Source organism: Corythoichthys intestinalis, chromosome 1 (genome assembly GCF_030265065.1).
Source record: "Corythoichthys intestinalis isolate RoL2023-P3 chromosome 1, ASM3026506v1, whole genome shotgun sequence".
Taxonomy (NCBI): Eukaryota; Metazoa; Chordata; class Actinopteri; order Syngnathiformes; family Syngnathidae; genus Corythoichthys; species Corythoichthys intestinalis.
In genome coordinates this window covers 33529000-33551554 of record NC_080395.1, presented here as the reverse complement: position 1 = coordinate 33551554, position 22555 = coordinate 33529000, and the positions used below count along the sequence as shown (strand labels likewise).

Here is a 22555-nt window from a genome sequence, read left to right as displayed (position 1 = left end):
CAACTGAATATAAAAGAGGGCTTTTTTCACCGCCACAAAAGCTTTGGGAGCAAAATTTTGTAAGGGTCCAAAATCTGACACAACACTGGTCTGTGAAAAAAAGACCCAAATCACACCGGTCCGTGGTGCAAAAAAGGTTGGGGACCCCTGTTCTGCAATACAACTAACAGACAGACAAACAACCTATTTTAATCCTGCTGTGAATAGGATGGAGTTTATCACTAGTAGACGTCCAATCCATTTGAACTGCGAGGGTGGCAGAATGAAACATTTTATACGTATATGACTGTCAGTGGCAGCCAATGCCAGGCAATGGATTAAATTTGGCGCGTTTCACATCATTTATTGTTTATTTTCAGTCTCTTCCTTTTCCTTTTGGGGCATTTGCGGGTCACTCCCTGTTGATTTTGGGGCATTTACGGGTCACCTCCTGTTGATTTTGGGTTACTGAACAGGATGTGACTTGAGAAGGTACCCAAATGAAAAGGAGGTGACTCAAATTCATCAGGGTGTAACCTGTAAATGCCCTAAAATGAACAGGAAGTGCCCACATAACCGACTGGCTATGAATGCCCTGGTTTCAGGGTCATTGACGGCGCTGGACGTCTATTCCAGTCAAAATGAATTATATGTCTAGTTCCATCAATGGCAGCCAGTGAGTTAACATAGACACTATTTTGGTAGCAACATGTTGATTCTTTTTTTTTTAAGTGACACTTTTAAAAAAAACGATGTATCGATTCTTGGCATGAGCATATCGCTAACACTTAGGGCTCCAAAGTTTCACGATACATCACCTTTTCGATATAGTTCTATAGACATGCGGTGATGATCAGTTTCAAGGTATACCGTGGTATGAAAACACCAAGGTTTCAAATCCGCAAAAAATTTCCGTCATACTGTCCCTAAGATATTAGCTTTTTTTCATGTCCCAAAAATGCATGGTGAAATTCCTCGCTTGCAGCTGCAAGGCTCAACTCTCCCCCCACCGGTTGTTGCTCAGTGTCAGTGAGTCAGCTGTGCTACACGATGGATGGAGGAAGTGAAACTCCTGAACTTCCCCCCCCCCCATCGAAGAAAACAAAATCGCTGGTATGCGAATACTTTGGCTACAGAAAAGTTACAGACAGCCGTGGCTTTGACAAAGAGGGCCAACCGACATGTAAAACATGTTTGCGGAGGGTGGCTGCAGAGGAAGCAATACTTCCTGTATGATTTCGCATTTATATAACATTAAAGGGTCGTAAACACTGACATGAATGTTTCCCACCAGCTACGAGAGTTAATTCCAGCGTGTTTAGTGTGTCTAGCGGAGGTAAAACATGTTTTTTTTTTCTCTCTGGCAACTGTCTGCATTGAGAAAGAGAGTGTGTGTATAATGTAAACATGATATAAGTCATACACACATGCATTTTATGGAAAATAATTCAATTGTTTTTGTTCTGATGGTTATAATGTTGAGTTGTGGCTGTGGGTTTAGGCTCACCTAATGGACTGCATTCATGTTGATTTTATTTGGAATATTTTTTAAATTTTTTCTATTTTTTATTTTAACTTAACATTATACTATACCTATGTTCCAATTTGCTAATGTGTAATACTCTGAAAAATAAAAATCCTGTTCAGTGGAAAAGGTTTTTATTTATTTATTTATTTATTTGTAACCCAGATATCTCAAAGTAACACATTTTAGAGCTGTAATTGTAATACTGTCATACAGTGAAACCATCATATTTTGGTTTAATGTGATCATACCGTCAGAATATCATACCGGTACATGCCTAATTTTTAAACCCCTAGCTGTGAGCCTTCTAACCGTTTATTGTCTTTCCAGTTAGTTTACTGTCAAATGGAAGATAAAAAAAAGAGAATTACAAAAAATAGCCATTTGATTTTTCCTTAAAGTTGTTTGCTTAAAAATTAAAAAATGCTTAATGCTAACATATTATCTATTAGCAACAGATATTATTTACACATAGACGGTTCAGCAACAAGTTGACAAACAACAGAACAATATTTACTGCCAGGGGCGTATATTCATTATCCTCTACAAAAAGTATTATTAAGACATCTTATTTTGTCACTTACGTAGAAATTAACATTTATGAAGACCTCAGCAGGTGCTATGGTTCTCTCCTTGTTTTGATTGTGACGTCCTTTACTCTTGCAAACACTGAACGATCTACAACTCCAACACTGAAGTGCCTTGTCGTATATTGTACCTCATTCTATCCTGAGCGCCTCCCCACAGTGTGGTGTCAATATTAGGCGACAAAGCAACACCTTCTCCCCTGAGTGCGAACACATATCACATAGGAAGCAAATTCTCCACGTGTGAGTCAGGGTCAAGAACCAGACGGGCCAGAAGAGAAGCCTGCTTGTGTCATTTCCTCTGTTGTTCGTCCAGAGTGAACTTTTACCTCTGACCTCAGACATAGAAGAGCCCTGCGCCGCCTCACTTGTGTTCAAACAGGAGATGCTCTGTTAGAAAACTAAAAAATGGTCTCTTTTTGATTACATGGGAAAGGATATTTTTCCCTCAAAATTTATGTGCTTGTTAGGCTTGTTGTATAGTAAGTGAGAAGAGGATGCAATTTGCTTGGCTTCTGCTTGATTTTGCAATTTCACACTGAATTATCAGTACCAACGTTATTTGTAAATTTGGCCAGGACTAAATATCAATATTTGAGCTGTTTAAAACTCAGTTTTAAAGGGAACCACGGACGGAAAGACTTGTAGTTCTTAAAAGATACTGTAAATGTTACTATGAATTATAATCATTTGATATTTAAACCCCTCTTAATGTTTTCGTTATTGTAATATCTGAAAAATTAGTTTAACTAGTAGTTCGCCATTGTTGTTGATGACGCAGTGCACTCTGGGCGGTGACGTCCCTGGGCAGCGCTCCCATACTTTCACAGTGTCGCTCGTTACCTACATAAACTTGTCGTCGGTTTTGCCCTTCCATTTTGAACTGGAGCGGAAAAGTGATGAGCAAGACAGCACAGTCAGTAGTCAGTATTTCACAAAACGAGCAGCAAAAGCAATGAAATGAGGGTCTACAGTGGGATTCGAACCTGCATTTCCTGCAGGACAGACAAGCCCTTAAACCACAGGACTAGGGCTATACTTCCGCGTGATGTTAGAGTCATGATTTCCCTTATAGAGCAATCGCAACCCACATGCGTTGTCTGTCTGTGCGGTAAAACCTGAAAGGGAAACGCAACTGAAAAGAAAGCGGCTGACTTGACCATGGAATTAGAAAACGCGGCTGACTTCAGACAGCAAGCAGACAACAATAACATAGGGATTGCGTAAAAGGGTTTATTGAACACACAAAAAAACATTGCGGAAAGAGAGACACAAAAAGGGTCCATGACAGTACGGTTGTGGTCAAAAGTTTACATACACTTGTGAAGAACATAATGTCATGGCTCTCTTGAGTTTCCAGTTATTTCTACAACTCTGATTTTTCTCTGATAGAGTGATTGGAACAGATACTTCTTTGTCACAAAAAACATTCATGAAGTTTGGTTCTTTTATGACTTTATTATGGGTGAACAGAAAAAAGTGATCAAATCTACTGGGTCCAAAATATACATACTGCAGCGCTAATATTTGGTAACATGTCCCTTGGCCATTTTCACTTCAATTAGGCGCTTTTGGTAGCCATCCACAAGCTTCTGGCAAGCTTCTGGTTGAATCTTTGACCACTCCTCTTGACAGAATTGGTGCAGTTCAGTTAAATTTGATGGCTTTCTGACATCGACTTGTTTCTTCAGCATTGTCCACAAGTTCTCAATGGGTTTTAAGTCAGGACTTTGGGAAGGCCATTCGAAAACCTTAAATCTAGCCTGATTTAGCCATTCCATTACCACTTATGATGTGTGTTTGGGGTCATTGTCCTGTTGGAACACCCAACTGCGCCCAAGACCCAATCTTCGGGCTGATGACGTTAAGTTATCTTGAAGAATTTGAAGGTAATCCTCCTTCTTTATTATCCCATTTACTCTCTGTAAAGCATCAGTTCCATTGGCAGCAAAACAGCCCCACAGCATAATACTACCACCACTGTGCTTGACGGTAGGCATGGTGTACTTGGGGTTAAAGGCCTCACCTTTTCTCCTCCAAACATATTGCTGGGCATTGTGGCCAAACAGTTCGATTTTTGTTTCGTCTGACCACAGAACTTTCCTCCAGAAGGTCTTATCTTTGTCCATGTGATCAGCAGCAAACTTCAGTCGAGCCTTAAGGTGCCGCTTTTGGAGCAAGGGCTTCCCTCTTGCACGGCAGCCTCTCAGTCCATGGAGATGCAAAACACGCTTGACTGTGGACACTGACACCTGTGTTCCAGCAGCTTCTAATTCTTGGCAGATCTGCTTTTTTTTTTTTTTATTTCACAATTTCACAATTTCACAATTTCTTCACACACACACACATTCATATTTACAAAGTGTACATCATATCTCAGTGCTGAGCCAATATTATGTGTGAGTCAGGTCTCCTTAAGAAGCTACTAAAAGCTTATAGTCAGGAGCCTGCATACATCAAGACAATCACAAGAAACGTGATCAGATCATTATCAGATGAGCATAGGGTGAGTTGCAGTTTTTTACAGTGTTCTCTTACAAAAACATAGTAATGTACAATAACTCAATATATATATACACAAACACACTCACACACGCCCACCCACACACACAGAAAAAAAAATAAAAGAAATACTTCCCTAGAAGACAATTTATAACCTAAGTATGTTGGAATTGTCATATTTACTGATCAGGATACTTTTTAGCATCGTTTTAAAGGTGGAGATGGATTTCAACACTTTTAGATTTTCATCGAGCTCATTCCAAATCTGGGGGCCTCGAGTTGCAATGCCCAGGCTGGTGCTAACAAGTCTTCTCTTTTTTCCACTGATGAGGTCTTTGTTTCTGGTGTTATGAGTATGGAGAGGAGTCCAGACTGGAATGAGCTCAGACAGTCTGCTATTCATATTATTTACAATTTGGAACATTGTACATGCGTTATGAAATGTGTTTAAATCAGTGAGTCGGAGAAGGCGTAAATTATAAAACAAGGAGTAGGTGGGAGCATTGAAACTAGCCCAGGACATGGCCCGTACCATCTTCTTTTGTAGAGTTTCTAATTTCTTTAGGTGACTGGGGAACGTGTTGCACCATATGATGTTAAAGTAGTTGATATGGGGCTCAAACAACGTTTTGTACAAGGTAAGAAGTGCGGTTTTGGTGATTCTCGGTTGAATCTTCACCCTCCTGACCAATTTTCTCTCAGCAGCAGGTGATAGCTTACGTTTTCATCCTGATCGTGGCAGTGACAAAACAGTGTCATGCACTTTATACTTACAAACAATTGTTTGCACTGTTGCTCTTGGGACCTGCAGCTGCTTTGAAATGGCTCCAAGTGACTTTCCTGACTTGTTCAAGTCAATGATTTGCTTTTTCAGATCCATGTATCTATATTTTTGACCCAGCAGATTTGATCACTTTTTCTGTTAACCGATAATAAAGTCATAAACAGGGGTGCACATAAGTGGTCCGCATGCGCGCATGCGTACCGGACGTAGACAAACGCGCTGGCCCTCAACACTTCCATACGCTTTTGCGTACCGATGGCTGACCACCGTATTTGCGGCGGACACGAGAAAATAACTTCTCAAAATGTCAAAGAGGTAGGCCACACTGAGTAATTACTTCCGTGTTCCCCCACCCCCGTCAAAAGACAGACAGACGACAGAGATGTCACCGGAGCTACCGAAAAAAAGGACTTTTGCTGAAAAGTAGGGGGTACCATGGCTAGAAGCAAATGATGCTCCCACGGAAATGCGGTACAAAATGTGCTGTGAGAAACCCAATGTCGCCGATAAGAGCAGCGCATTTTATGTAGGGTCAAAGAATTTCAGCCATCCAAACTTCGAAAAGCACGAAAAAAACAGAGAGCATGTGGCAATTAAGCAAACTATCGATGTCAAACAGGACCCCGCTCGCCCTATGGACAAGTGGCGGAATAAAGGTAATGAACAGCGACATGCACTGACAAACGTGTTTTTGCTCGCATTTTACAAAGCTAAACATGCACGTTCAATAAGGTCTTATGAGGAGGACATCCCACTTTTAAAAAGGCTTGGAGTTAATGTGGGAGCCGCATAATGCCCTTTATTTTGAATTGGTGCTTTTTATTTCTTTACATTTCAAAGTAATGGCAATTTTGTTGTGCCAGTTGATGTTACTCAAGCATTAATTGTTAATATAATTAATTAAAGTTAATTGGCTCTTAGTAAAGCTTGTCATAAATTTATCGCATCAGGCGGGTTGGCTCTCAAGCTCAATGAGGACCAAGTCACATCTCCAGGTCCTCCTCTGAGAACCTGGGCAAAAAAATGATGTGCACCCTTGGTCATAAAAGAACCAAACTTTATGAATGTTTTTTGTGACAAAGAAGTATCTGTTCCAGTCTATCGGAGAAAAATCAGAGTTGTAGAAATAACTGGAAACTCAAGAGAGCCATGACATTATGTTCTTCACAAGTGTATGTAAACCTTTGACCACAACTGTAGGTCGGGTTCAATAAAAAAGAAAACAAACCCGAGAGAAAACCGCGGTGAGAGAACAAAAAACAAAGCAATGATGCAATTAGCAATGAGGGGATTTACAAACTGTCAAATGGCAGCAAGTCAATATCTCGGCAAGCCGCTTAGGATCGGTTTAAAGACACTGCTGATTAGCTGGAAGGTATGACGTTTGGAACTCATCCCACAGCTCTGTAACAAAACAATCGGACCAGCAGCAGAACGTGACAAAATCATGCCAGTCGTTATACTAGCTTCGTTTACTAGCTAGCACAGCTATTCTCCCATTCCAGTCCAACCGCGTCATCACCCCCAGTGCGCATTGCGTACGTAAAACATAGCGCCCTCCTTAGGTCAAAACATGTACTAAATGTGATAGATTTTTAAATCAATGGCAATAATATATGTGTTTCTAATAACACATTTTAATAGAATAGAACAGTTGTGGCCTGTTAGAGCCTAAAAGTTTTTTTAAGTCCGAGGTTCCCTTTAAAACAGTGGTTATTTAGTGTCCATGGTTTAATGCTGAAATTCAATTTAAGTTTATTTTAAATCATATCACCATATTTGTGTGATTATTTTAACAAAACATGATGAATATTTGTTCAAAATGTTAGTATTGGGGTTGCACTAAATTATCAAGTTTCAATGGGACAATATTTATTTCACCTCTTGCTGTTTCACAATACAGGTGTAGCTGTTAACGCACGTAACAACATGGTGGTGTTGTCGCTGAAAATATGCGTTCGGCACTGCAACGTGGTGAAAACCATGCAGTTCGAGCCATCCACAGCGGTCTACGACTCCTGCAGGATCATACGTGAGAGAGTTCCTGAGGCACAGACGGGACAGGGTGAGAATGCTGGAACTATGATCTCACTTGAAATGGAAAAGATTGACTTGGGCAATGTAGTATTTTCACATTTACAGAGTAAAAAGGGAGTGTGGCAATGTGATGGTTATATATTTTTTTGTCGGTTAAGAATAATTTTGAGCTGAAACTTAAAGATGGGTCAGTCGCTGTTCTAGTTCATCCCAATTATGTTTGATATTATATTTCTGCAAAAACTAATCTTAGCACGCCTTTTGGGACCTTGATTTGTGCACAGGGAACAGAAAAAGACATGCCACTTAACTGTTCCAACAAAGTCTGAACAATTCTATCATATAATGGTTCATAATCTCTTCATAAAATGAATTAACATTCTGACAAGACTCAGAGCTCTTGCTAAATCCTTATTAATAAATTAAAAGACGTGTCTCACTCCTTTTGCCCACATGGTTTCATCACGTAGTATAATTCGCTATTAAAATCCTCCCTTTTTTGCTCTAGCTTCGGATTATGGTCTGTTCCTGTCTGATGAAGACCCCAGAAAAGGCATCTGGCTGGAGTCTGGCAGGACACTGGACTACTACATGCTGCGAAATGGGGTAAAATGCAGTGTTGTTTAGAAAAAGTACACATTGGATCCCACCAATTTCAATCACCTCCACCCCATCTCCAACTTACCTTTCATTTCCAAAATTCTTGAAGAAACCATTGTATCCAAACTCCATAACCACCTAATTAGTTACCAGTAACATTATTATCAATCTTTGTTCTTCTCAATCTCACTGCTGCCTTCGACACCATTTCTCAAACAATCCTTCTCGACTGGCTCTCTTCCCTTGGTATCACCCACACACCCCATTCTTGGTTCACTTCCGACCTGTCTGACCACACACAATTTCAGCCCCCACAAATCCAAATCCCTCCCTGTCTCCGTTGGCGTGCCCCAGGGTTCTGTCCTGGGGCCGCTCCTCTTCATCCTTTACATTCTCCCCCAATTTACATTCTCCCCCTCAGTTCCATCTTCCGCAAACACAACATTCATTTCTACTGTTACGCGGATGACGCCCAACTCTACTTTTACTCAAAACCAACCTCTTTCCTCCTCCCTCACCCTCTGTTTAGAAGACATTAATTCTTGGTTTTCCTCTAACTTCCTCCTACTCAATAGCCCAAAATTAGAAGTCCTCCTTGTTAGGGGTGTGACAAAATATCGAAATGGTGATATATCGTGTTACTTTGTATCCCAAAAGGTTATCGGTATGCGCCTGCCAAGAATCGAGATATCGTTTTAAAAAGGTGTCAATGTTTTTAAAAAAAACCAAAAAAAAAAAACCATGGAACCAACAAGTTGCTACCAAAATCTTAGTAGTAATACATAATAGTGTCTCAGTTAATTCTAAGGCTACCATTGACGGTGTACGACGCCCAATCCATTTAGACTGGGAACGTTCGTTCCTTCAAAATCTGAGGAATCACATTCATTCGGTTTGATTTTCGGGGCATTTACAGGTCACTTGCTGTTCATTTTAGGGAATTTACAGGTCATTTCCTGTTGAGCTTGAGTCACTGCCTATTCATTTGGGTGATTCCCAGGTCACGTCCTGTTCTGGAACTCAATATAAACAGAAAGTGACCGATAAAATACCCCAAAATCAACAGGAAGTAACTGAAAATCAACAGGTAAATGACCTTAAATGGCCCAAAATTACCTTGTTGCCTGGCATTGGTTGCCACCGACCACCATAGACGTTCAATCCGTTTGAAGTGGGAGGGTGGCAGCGAATGAACATTCGTTCATTCACTGCCACCCTCCCAGTTCAAAGGGATTGGACGTCTACAAGTGATAAACTCATTCCAATTCACAGCAGAAGCTTGTTTTTCTGTTTATTAATGGTTTGTAAAATATCCTAGAATGATTTTCTGACCAATGTATCGATAATCGTTGTATCGCCATATCGTCAGATCATCGTTATCGTGAGCTTTGTATCGCAAATCATATCGTATCGTGAGGTACCAAGAGGTTCCCACTTCTACTCCTTGTAGGCACCACCACAATGCTCTCTTATGGCAATAAATTCTCTTTTACCATCAACAATGTACAGATCTCTCTTTCTACTCAGGTTAAGAGTATGGGTGTCATCCTCAACAGGACGCTCTCCTTCCGCTCTCATTTCAACAACATCACCAGATCAGCCTACGTCCACCTTTGCAATATTTCTCGCCTCTTCCATTCTCTCACCCGCCATACTGCTTCCACTTTTGTTTGTAGTCTAATCACCTCCCGGCTCGATTACTGTAACTCACTGCGCTTCGGTCTCCCAAAAAATTCCCTTCAGAAACTTCAGCTCCTCCAAAACTCAGCAGCACACCTCATCACTCGGACCCCCACCACACACACCACATCATCCCCATCCTCCATCAACTTCACTGGCTCCAGGTTAAACAAAGATTCAACTACAAGATCAACGTCATTACCTTTAAAGCACTCAATGGCCTGCCCCTTCCCTACCTACCTCTGTATTAACAATCCTCCCCGTTCATTTCGCTCTTCCTCTATCCTCCACCTTTCCGTCCCCCGTGTCCGTCTCACCACCTTCGGTTCCAGAGCTTTTAGTCACTGTGCCCCCCAGCTCTAGAACTCCCTACCTCCCGATCTTCACAATATATCTACCCTCTCACTTTTCAAATCCAGACTCAAAACACACCTGTTTACTCTTAGCTCTGTTCCATCTTGACCTCTTAATCTTTTATCTACTTTTATCCTGCTTGTAATCTAATTTTAATGCTTGTTTTTTGTTGTTGTTGTTGAGTTATTGCATTTCCATCTTCCTTGTGAAGCATCTTTGCATGGGATTAAAAAGTGCTCGAGAAATAAAAATGTATTATTAAAACATATTATTTAGGGCTGTCAAAACTATCGCGTTAACGCGCGGTAATTAATTTTTTTAATTAATCACGTTAAAATATTTGACGCAGTTAACGCACATGTCCCGCTCAGACAGTATTCTGCCTTTTGGTAAGTTTTACAGCAAGGTTTTTTGTGCTGTCTAACAGCGAACTCTTGTGGTCGCTTTGCAACATGGTTTATTGCTTTCTCGCCAGTTCAATATGGCTGCACGACGTCTCGGGCTGACGCCTACGTTGTAATGTTGTGCTTATATGATCCTTGGACAAGATTTGTCCGTAAGTATGGTTGTTGTAAAGAATGGACATATTATGTTAGTAAGCGAAATGTTATATTTTTTGTATGAGACGGTTTTTGTTTATGTTTAGTGAACCTGTATAGCGTGCTAAGCTAACGTTGTTGCTAATGCAACTTTTTTTTGTAGTTTCACTATGGTCTAAAGAGGACAGTGGTTTGAGGCCATTTTATTAATAAATCAGATGAAAAAGGAAGAAGTCTGATTATTAAGGCGTCGTTCACTAGCTGTCTAGCTTTGGAAAAAGTAGACGCTTCGGAGTGAGGACAGCATAGACAGATTTAAATGACAGTAGAGTGAAATGCCCACTACTACAGTTCTTATGTACCATATGTTGAATGTATATATCCATCTTGTGTCTTATCTTTCCATTCCAACAAATTATTTTACAGAATATATATATAATTTACTTAAAAATATGGCATATTTTATAGATGGTTTGAATTGCGATTAATTGCGATTAATTACGATTAATTAATTTTTAAGCTGTAATGAACTCGATTAAAAATTTTAATCGTTTGACAGCCCTAATATTATTAATATGTTATTAAGAAGATGACAGTGGGCATTATATTAAATTTTGAAAAACATTTGATGATAGTGGTAAGTTTCTCACTTTTTTTTCCCCATTTAAAAAAATAACTACCAGTATTTATTTATGTTTGTTACTTTACCTAATATTAAAAAAGAAACAGATTTTTCTCATAAAATTGGAATGTTAAATAAGAAACAATGACCGGAAAGTTAGTTTTAATATTAAACAAAAAGGTAGGAATTTGCCTTTTGAAAAATATTTTCTGTGTCTCTCTGATTAATTAATCCGTATAATATGAGTATAACTTTTTAACTTGAACCATAGTGACGGGACACGGGGCTCAGGGCCGGTCCGTAGGGGGCCTATTTTCAAAAACTTAAATTCAAATCTTTTCAAAACTAAAGCTGCTAGCGACCTAAAACCAAAACAGACACTTCCCTTAGGCATATGAGTCTCCATGAGATCATCATCATCAGAAAATTCAAAGTCGTTTCTGAATAAAATCCCAATTATTATTATTTTTTTATACAAGTATAACAAAAGTTAAAATTTTACGCTTGATGCACAAAAAACACCTTATGCAGAGATAATCACCGATATTTTCAGGATCAATAGCAATATTTAACATATCATATAGGTGTTTGCCCAAAATAGCAATTCAATTTTTTTTTTATTTTGTGCAAGTTTTCATCAGCTAATAAATCACTCAATTTTCACATCAGAAACTTAATACTTGAGGAAATTTGCAAAATCGGAATTTTTTTAAACACAGTGGTACCTCGACATAAGATCGCTTCGACACATGATCCTTTCGTCATCCGACGTAAAATTTGACCCTCCATTTGTTTCTACATCCGACGACGTGCTCTAAATACAACAATTTATGACAGCGCCGCAGTTACTTTGTTTTCCCGCAAGACTGACGTTGACTGGATTTTCTTGTGAGAGAAATCAACATGGGTTCCAAAAATGTTAGTGCGGGTTGCAAAAAAAGGAAAAAGGTGAGGCTTACAGTAGAAATGATACAAAAATATGAGCATTGTGGCCGCGTCCATGAACTGACTTGACAATACCGCCCTAGAATGTCTAGAATGTCGACGGTCCTCCTCCGATCTCCGTTCGCCAGTCTTTATAAGTTAAGGTGACAATTATTATTGTGGTAACATCGCCAAAAAGTCCCCAGTTTCCTCAGGTTTTTTAATCATTTATTTCAGAACTTATGTAACAAAACATGTCCACCTCAGCTGAACAAAATGAAAGTCAGTGTCCTCCCTCCGTCAAGTCAGCCACGCGGTGTGCTCAGGTACACCACGCAAAACACATCCACCACATTTAGTGTAGGTTTTCAAGGCTGTGGAACGAATTATTTGGATTATAATGTATTCTTATGGGAAAATCCTGCTCGACATACCACCATTTCGACTTACAAACAAGGTCCTGCAATGAATTAACTTGGTATGTAGAAGTACCACTCTACAATCACAACTTATTTAGGTTGAATTCCGATGTTACTATTGCCTCAGCATGGAGGCACGTCTTGCCCTCAATCTGGCCCTCGTTGCTTTTAGATTGATAGATTGAATAAAATAGATCACATAAAAGGCATTTTTTTTGCATGGACGCAGAAATGCTTAAATTAAAATGGGCCGTTGGCCGAAAATGTCCTGATCATTTGAATGTAAACTTGCTGTGTATGGATACAACATGGCGGCCATCACAAGAGCTTTTTAAATTGAAAATTCTGGTAAATAAATGCGTACATCCCTGAATTTGTATAGTTAAGAATATACTAGTAGAACAGTCTAAATTTCTGGCTAAAAGCAAAAAAAAAAAAAAAAAAACAGGCAGTTATTATTCATTTTACACAAATATATTGAGCTAAAGTTACGCAAATTTTTTCCATGCATTTTTTTCCCATAACATTTGAAAGTCCATGCATGGGGCTATTTTATATAACAATTACCTTAAATCCTTGACCAAATCACTCTTGAGACACTCCTGCCTGCTTGTATGCAGTAAAAGTCCTTCTTCCACCTAAATCTGGCATTTGAACGCATGTTTTTGAACGTGTGTTTGTGTTTATCACAGTGAAAGCCAAGTGCTCTGCCTGGGCCGACCCCCAACGGGAAGGCGTGGCGCAATATTTGTGGGAGCTGTCTTGTCAACTGATGGTGAAGTTTATGCTTGAACTACAGCACTGAAATATGTGAACTTTGCTAAATTTTAAGCAACACCTAATTTGAATGATAATTGAAAATGGTTGGTTTTGAAGAGCGCCACTTTCGGAATACCAAATAATAAGCCTGTCGCAATATGCAATAAGTCAAATTATCGCACGGTAAATAAAAATGAGGGCGATAATTTTCCTGGCTGCGATTTACCGCCGCGTGCGTGCGCTGCGTGCACTCGGCACTCGTGCGTGTTGATTGCATATGAGACTCCAGTAGCTTTCAAATATGTTTATTGGCCATCAACCTGGCGTAGAATTATAGTTCAGACATACAAAATAAGGAAACGCTTCTATATTAAACATTGTAAAACTTTAGCATTGCTTCATTGAGGCTAATGGTAAAAAAGGAGGGCAGTCAAATGATTAAAATTTTTAATCAAGTTAATTACAGCTTAAAAATTAATTAATCGTAATTAATCGCAATTCAAACCATCTATAAAATATGCCATATTTTTCTGTAAATTATTGTTGAAATGGAAAGATAAGACACAAGATGGATATATACATTCAACATACGGTACATAAGTACTGTATTTGTTTATTATAAAAATAAATCAACAAGATGGCATTAACATTAAATAACATTCTGTTAAAGCGATCCATAGATAGAAAGACTTGTAGTTCTTAGAAGATAAATGTTAGTACAAGTTATACAAATTTTATATTAAAACCCCTCTTAATGTTTTCGTTTTAATAAAATTTGTAAAATTTTCAATCAAAAAATAAACTAGTAGCCCGCCATTGTTGATGTCAATAATTACACGATGCTCATGCGTCCTGAAGCCCAAAAAATCAGTCGCACCCAAGCGCCAGCAGAGGGCGTCAAAACTCCAAAAAACACAAGTAACAAGTGTACATTGCACTGTTCTGTCATTTTTCCCCACTGTATTTTTTATTCATTTTCCAACAAATAATTCACACCGTCAAAAACAATACCATAAAAAACACACCAGCTGTTCTGTCATTTTAATCTGTTTGAGCGGGGCATGTTGTGCATTAATTGCGTCAAATATTTTAACGTGATTAATTTTAAAAATTAATTACCGCCCGTTAACGCGATAATTTTGACAGCCTTAAAAAAAAAAAGACAATGTACTAACCACTTTAGTCTGCTATGAAACATTGGCAGTCTTCTCCACAACTCAAAATTGCGGTGAAAAGGTGACACTTCAAACATGAAAACTCGCTGGATTAAAAAATTTGCAAGTGATGTGAACAAAAAAAAAATCTATTATTGATACCATATGCATGACGAAAGCAAAGTTGTTTTTGTTTCTTTTTACTGAGTGTAAAGCTTACGGTTAGTGCTTTAGCAAACGTACTTCCCGTGAACATTTCAAAATAAAAGCACGTTATGTTCAGATTTCTGGAGGCAATTGCATGTACTACAGATCCTACACTAAGAATAGGTTTTAAAATGACACTCATTATAAAATATGCAATTGGCAATGATAATATCATGTAATATAAGATGATAATTTGACTTCAACTTTGTTGCATGCGCACTCTGCAGGACAAGATGACAGTTATTTTAGATCAAATTAACACTTTTAATAGGCTCTAATTGGCAGACAAAAAAAATGACAGTGGGTTTCTCACCTATTTCATATTCTGCACCTAACTAGCTTTAAAATTACTCATGCATTTTTTTTTTTTGTTAAAATATTCATGCATTTTAATATAGTTTTTGTTTTATTTAAGAATAACAATTTACAGCACTTCAATAGGTGATTTATTTGGATGTCACTATATTCGTGGTTGAATAAGTAAAAAACAAACAAACAAAAAACAGGCAATAATATCGTATACCGGCAATAATTAAGAGAGAATATATCGCCTACTAAAATTTGTTATCGCGACAGGCCTACCAAATAACAGACAAAAAGTTAGAAAAACTGAATAAAAGTGACTTATTTGACAAACAGAAATGAAATTTGAATTTAAATGCATCTTTAATTCTATGATACTTGCTATCCTGTGTGCGCTTAACACTTTTTCCTCTTCAAACGCACCAAAGGTAGAATGCATGACTGTGACCAATTCTTCTGCACTGCATCTCCCCTCATTGTAATTGGCCCGAAAAGAAGCGGCTGGCTTTGATAGGCAGCCGCTAAATTGGCTTTTTGTGCTTCCTATCCGCTCGTCTCGGCCCCCTAAAACCGGGACCCATTTGATCATTTTTCTCTGCGGGTACATTTGGTCTCGCTTTGTGCTTCATCGCTCATTCATTTCCCTTCTCTCTCCCTCTCCTCTTTTTGTGTTTTCTCTTCTTTAATGCTGCAGGACATTCTTGAATACAAGAAGAAGCAGAGGCCCCAGAAAATCAAAATGTTGGACGGGGCCGTTAAAACCATCATGGTGGATGACTCCAAAACAGTCGGGGAGCTGCTTGTGACTATATGCAGTAGAATAGGTACGACTTAATGTACAAGATCCCTCTTTCACACAGTTCTACTGGCATTTGATGCTTTTCCTTTGGCTTAACTGCGTGCTAATAATTCTTGTACCGCTTCAATTTATGTTTCAAGCACTCCTAGCCTTGCAATCCAATTGTATTACATCTAATTAGTTCTATCTAGCAACTTAATTAGATGGCGTAAACCACTGATGTTTTTTCATTGGTCAAGTGCATACAACATTTAAAAATGATTGTAATGCTAAAAGTGAAAGAAATGTACATACAGTGGGGAGAACAAGTATTTGATACACTGCCGATTTTGCTGGTTTTCCCACTTGCAAAGCATACAGAGGTCTGTAATTTGTATCATAAGTTCTCTTCAACTGTGAGGGTCGGAATCTAATACAAAAAAACAGAAAATCATGTTGTATGATTTTTAAATAATAAATTTGCATTTAATTGCATGAAATAAGTGTTTGATAAATCACAAAAATTGAACTTAATATTTGGTACAGAAACCTTTGTTTGCTATTACAGACCCAAACGTTTCCTGTAGTCCTTGACAAGGTTTGCACACACTGCAGCAGAGATTTTGGCCCACTCCTCCATGCAGATCTTCTCCAGAGCCTTCGGGTTTCGGGGCTGCTGCCGAGCAACACAGACTTTCAGCTCCCTCCATAGATTGTCTATCGGGTTCAGATCTGGTGACTGGCTAGGCCACTCCAGGACCTTAAGATGCTTCTTATGGAGCTACTCTTTAGTTGCCTTGGCTGTGTGGTATTGGGTCGTTGTCATGCTGGAAGACCCAACCACGACCCATCTTCAGGGCTCTCACTGAAGGAAGGAGGTTGTCAGCCAAGATCTGGCGATACATAGCCCCATCCATCCTCCCCTCAATACGGTGCAGTCGTCCTGTACCCTTGGCAGAGAAGCAGCCCCAAAAAATGTTTCCTCCTCCATGTTTCATGGTTGGGATGGTGTTCTTGGGGTTGTACTAATCCTTCTTTTTCCTCCAAACACGACGAGCCGAGTTTAGACCAAAAAGTTCAATTTTGGTCTCATCTGACCACATGACCTTCTCCCATTGCTCCTCTGGATCATCCAGATGGTTAGTGGCAAACTTCAGACGTGTCTGGACATGCACTGGCTTCAGCAGCGGGACCTTGCGTGCGCTGTAGGATTTTAATCCATGACGGCGTAATGTGTTTCCGATGGTTTTCTTCGAGACTGTGGTTCCAGCTCTCTTCAGGTCATTGACCAGGTCCTGTCGTGTAGTTCTGGGCTGATCCCTCACCTTCCTCATGATCAGTGATGCCCCACGAGGTGAGATCTTGCATGGAGCCCCAGAACGAGGCAGATTGACCGTCAACTTGAACTTCTTCCATTTTCTAATAATCGCTCCAACCGTTGTTACCTTCTCACCAAGCTGCTTGCTTATTTTCCTGTAGCCCATCCCAGCCTTGTGCAGGTCTATTATTTTATCCCTGATGTCCTTACACAGCTCTTTGGTCTTGGTCATTGTGGAGAGGTTGGAGTTTGTTTGTTTGAGCATGTGAACAGGTGTCTTTTATACAGGTAACAAGTTCAAACAGATGCAGTTACTTCCAGTAATGAGTGGAGAACTGGAGGGGTTCTTAAAAAAGAACTAAGAGCCGAAATATTTACTAGTTGGTAATGTATCAAATACTTATTTCATGCAGTTAAATACAAATTTATTATTTAAAAATTATACTATCTGATTTTCTGGATTTTTGTATTAGATTCCGTCCCTCACAGTTGAAGAGAACTTATGATACAAATTACAGACCTATACATGGCTTGCAAGTGGGAAAACCAGCAAAATCGGCAGTGTATCAAATACTTGTTCTCCCCACTGTATATGAGACCCTCATTTTCCAACAATGATGCCAACTCCTTATTGATAGTTTTGTTAGATTATAGTATTTAAAAGGGAAAGACCATGCATTTACCATGCTGGTACTATTTTAGCTAATCAAACGCAAGTATCCCCAATTTCCTGCCCTTCCCTTTGACATCATGAATACTCATAATCATGTGCATTTATGCTAGGGTCTATCACTGTGTATGTGCTTGGGTATAATGGATTTCACAAAATGGCTGTGCGTTGATGTGGTGTCATTTTTATGTCTTTAAACCAGTGGTTTTTAACCTTGCTAAAGCTACCAAACCCCACAAGTTTTATAGGTGGATTCACCAAACCCATCGGAATTAGATAATAAAGCAATTTTCTTCAAATTCAAAACCAATGTATCTGAGCTAGCAAATTAATAATGTAGCAAATTCCCATTCAGAACTCTTCTCATTTTGACTATTTTATAAACAGGTCCAAATTTGAGACCAAGCTGCCTATTGGTCTGTTGTATTCCCTCATATCAAGTGCGAGTCAACCTTCCACTGAGCCAGTGTAATTTTCGTCAACGATGACTATAACGAAAATATTTCGTCGACGAACAATTTTTTCATGACGAGACGCTAACGGGCTAAAAACGTATCTTGGGAGACTAAAACCTAAACACAATAATGCCAGTTTTCGTCTGACGGGACGAGAAGGAGATGAAAATGCGCCATAGTTTTTGTCGCATGTTCACACTGTATGACATTTTATGTGTCGTTAGCCTGCCTGGTTGTGTCACTCATGTGACGTGCTGCAACCCCAGTGTCTTCTCCAGCCACCCCATTGCTTCTTTTGAGACACACTGGGTAAGATTTGTCTTCTTATCTCGGCAACATAGAATATGCAATGTTGTTTTAGCCTAGTAATGTCCGTGCTGAGTGCTAAATGTAACTCATTGCATTAGCATAGCATTCACATTCACGTTAGCATTAGGCTATTGCTAACGGCAAGTGTCCTCCAAAACTAAACAATTTTTTTACATACGGTTCGTGGCTTCCAGGCGGGTATAACTAATTGAAAATAATATAGCCCACTGTTTTACTGCTGCGTGTGTATTATCACGATAGATTTGTAGATGCTACAATATGTGCTTGTCTGTCAATGTTCATTGGAAACGTTTTCTTATTTTTGGAATGAAACTTTTGAATTTTACAGACGAAAATATTGAGTTAACCTCGACTAAAACTAGACGAAATTAGTCTGAGTTTTCGTCTAAAAAAACTAGACCAAGACAAACACATTTTGAAATGACTAAAATATGACTAAGACTAATAAAGTATTATCGTCCAAAAGACGAAGACTAAGACGAAAATTAAAATGGCTGCCAAAAACAACACTGCACTGACCAAACCAGTTCCTCCTCCCATCAGATCGAGGATGAGCAGTTAAAAAAGAAATTGATTAAGCCTGTGAATTGGGAGTAAACCAGTCCAAAACCTGGTCTAAAAAGCCACTTTGCCTAGATTTAATCAGCGTATGAAAATAGGGCTCCGCATTTCTTTGTGGTTCTTAACCTTGCTAAAGGCACCGAACCCCACAGTTTTCACATGTGGATTGACTGAACCCTTCGGAATGAGATAATAAAGCGTTATTTTTTTCAAATTCAAAAGCGATATATCTAAGCTAACAAGCTAATAATTTAGCAAATTCCCGTTCAAAATTCTTCTCATTTCGACAGCATGTTTTATAAACAGGTCAAAATTTGAGACCACGCTGCCCTTTGGTCTGTTGTATTGCCTCATACCAAGTGCGAGTCAACCTTCCACTGAGCAAACCAGGTCCTCCTCCCATCAGATCGAGGACTAGCAGTTAAAAGAAATGGATAAAGCCTGTAAATTGGGAGCAAACCAGTCCAAAACCTGGTCTAAAAAGCCACTGTGCCTAGATTTAATCGGACGAAAAGAGGGCTCTGCGTTTCTTTACCTCCGCCGAACCACTTAGACTTACTCACCGAGCCCCTGGGGTTTGATCGAATCCAAGTTAAGAACCACTGCTTTAAACATTAGTTTCTCTATTATCAGATGTCTATTAAATTCACCACACGCATACGTAAACACGGTACTTCTTATCTTTCATTTTAAACTCGCTCATTTAAATTTATGTGTGCAATCAATGGGGTGTGGTTTACAAAGTTTCCAACAGTACTGTACTATTTTGATAACCATAACCAAACCACCTAAAAAGTAAAAACTTATCTGGGGTCACCATTTTTCAATTTTCAGCCTCTCCCTCTCCCCTTTCCTAATTGCTGTTTTGCTTATTTCACATGTACAGTATGTTTCTCACTTGTTCTTATTCAGGATTGGCTATAGATTAGGGGTGTGACAAAATATCGAAATGGTGAAATATCGTGATACTTTGTATCCCAAAAGGTTATCTAAATGTGCCTGCCAAGAATCGAGATATTGTTTTAAAAAAAGATGTCTGTGTCTAAAAAAAAATAAATAAAAAGGAACCAACAAGCCCGATCCATTTAGATTGGGAACGTTCGTTCATTCGAAACCAGAGCATTCACAGTCATTCTGTCTGATTTTCAGGCCATTTACAGGTCACTTGCTGTTCATTTTAGGGCATTTACAGGTCCTTTCCTGTTGAATTTGAGTCACTGCCTATTCATTTGGGTGATTCCCAGGTCACTTCCTGTTCTGTAACTCAAAATAAACAGGAAGTGACCCATAAAATACCCCAAAATCAACAGGAGGTAACTGAAAATAAACAGGTAAATTACCTTAAATGGCCCAAAATTACCTCATTGTAGAGTTGGAACACATACTCGAGCAACTCGAGTAACTTGAGTTTAAAAACTGATCCGAGTAATTTTATTCACCTCGAGGAATCGTTTAATTTTCCCAGCTCTAAGCATCACATTTTGCCCAGACTACCTCTAATGCGGAACAACGCGCTGATGTCACGTGCGTAGAGGAAGAAGCAATAAAAAAACAAAAAGAACTTACTGCAGCCGACAGCTGCTACAAACTACGCTGACGTTGCTAAAAAGTACGCCCGCATGATGCTAGTGTGGTAGCAGGTAGTGTCCGATGCGTCTCATAGATATCGCAAGCATTTAGGACTAGATGCGAAATGACAGACTCGGCCGCATCAGGGCAACGTGAGTAAACAGCCGCCATCTTTAAGCAGTATACTTCTCATCGCGAATAAATATAACGTCACTGTCACTCGCTCACCTAACGTTACCCCTTCGGAGGGCTAGGTTTCTATTGATTATGACCACTGTCGATGCGTGGCTAACGTGTCTTACATACAGGCTTTATTTAATCTATAAAAACACAGCGCTGTAGAGTGATGAGGGTTAAAATTAAAACATAATAAAGCTAACTGTCAGTTTTAGCTCATTAGTCATTGCTGAATAAAACACCAAGTAGTACTGGTCCCTAATGTGCTCCAAAACAGCAGGTATCATACATTTATTTTGAACACTGCAAAAACTCAAAATCCTATTAGTACTTCCAGTTTAGACTAATTTAAAACTTAACTAGAACTTAAAAATAGCTTGACACAAATGGAAATTAAATTGAAACATGTAGGAAAAACAAGTAGCTTTTAAGTGATGTGTGTTATCAAGTGTAATTACATTTTTAGGTAAGAAATATGTTTTTTTTTTAATAAGATCTAGAAGTTTTTTGAGTGAAAGCAGTGATTTTTTTTCTAGTCACATCTTAGATGCAATTGTTGGCTGTTTTCAACAATGTACATCGAAAATAAAGACATTGATTGACTGAAAATGGTTCAATATTGGATTAAATGTCTTTTTTTCTCATGTATATTTATAATTGCTCTTTACCTAAAAAAAAAAGTTTGATCCGATTACTCGATTAATCGACAGAATTTTCAGTCGAGTCCCAGTTCAAATGGATTGGACGTCTACTCGTGATGTTTCCAATTAATTTGTTTTTCTGTCTATTAGTTGTTTGTAGAATATCCTAGAATGATTTCCTGACCAACGTATAAATAATCCTTGTATCGCCATATCATCAGATCATCGTTATCGTGAGCTTCGTATCGCAAATTGTATCATTTCGTGAGGTACCAAGAGGTTCCCACTTCTACAATAGATTTGGCTATAGCTGACACCACCAGTTTCTTTCTTCTCTTTATTGAATTGACGGCATTTCTTTCATATTCAGTGGCTTATGCAACAGGATCGGGGGAATGTGTTTTTAGTTAAGCCGTCATGCCATTTTATGTGCAAACAATTTCAGCCATCCCTTTTCAATAAGTCTTTTCAATATGAGGGTTGCAGGACACATACTGTATAAACAAACAATCATTCTCCCTCATATTCACAATTTTGAGTGTTCAGGAACCTTACCATGCCTGATGTGGGGCTGTGGGCTTTAGCAGAGATACCCAAAGCAACCAACAACCCCCCCCACCCTCAAACACACACACACACGATTACACGTACACACGCAAGAAAGACCGATACTAATATTCAAACCCAGAACCTGACAACTGTGAAGCTGGTGTGCTAACCAGTCAGCAAAGGGTTTGTCCTGACTGTACAAAAGCAATAACACATTGAGAAGCTTATATAATATTTAAAAAATAATAAACCGTAGTCCACCTCTAAGCTACAGTGATCGCAGTACCCCTTTTGTTTACCTGCAGGCATCACCAACTATGAGGAGTACTCTCTGATTCAAGAGACACTGGAGGAGAAAAAAGAGGATGGGATGGGAACGCTGAAGAAGGACAGAACGCTGCTGCGTGACGAAAGGAAGATGGAGAAGCTTAAAGCCAAACTGCACACGGACGACGACTGTGAGTTTCTCATGTTTTGTTCTTTTATTGTGTTAATTAGAGGAGGTTTTGCATATCCTTGTAATCGAATAGGG

General features: G+C 39.1%; 1 protein-coding gene across 1 annotated transcript in view; it reads left to right on the top strand.

The window, feature by feature from the left end:
* tln2a (talin 2a) overlaps window positions 1-22555 on the top strand; it is a 195098-nt gene that overhangs the window by 57105 nt on the left and 115438 nt on the right. The window contains exons 3-6 of the mRNA XM_057832454.1: window positions 7281-7442; window positions 7923-8020; window positions 15670-15799; window positions 22329-22481. Of these exons, the coding sequence (XP_057688437.1) occupies window positions 7307-7442; window positions 7923-8020; window positions 15670-15799; window positions 22329-22481 (517 nt within the window). The 5' untranslated portion in view covers window positions 7281-7306. The remainder of the gene's footprint in view (window positions 1-7280; window positions 7443-7922; window positions 8021-15669; window positions 15800-22328; window positions 22482-22555) is intronic.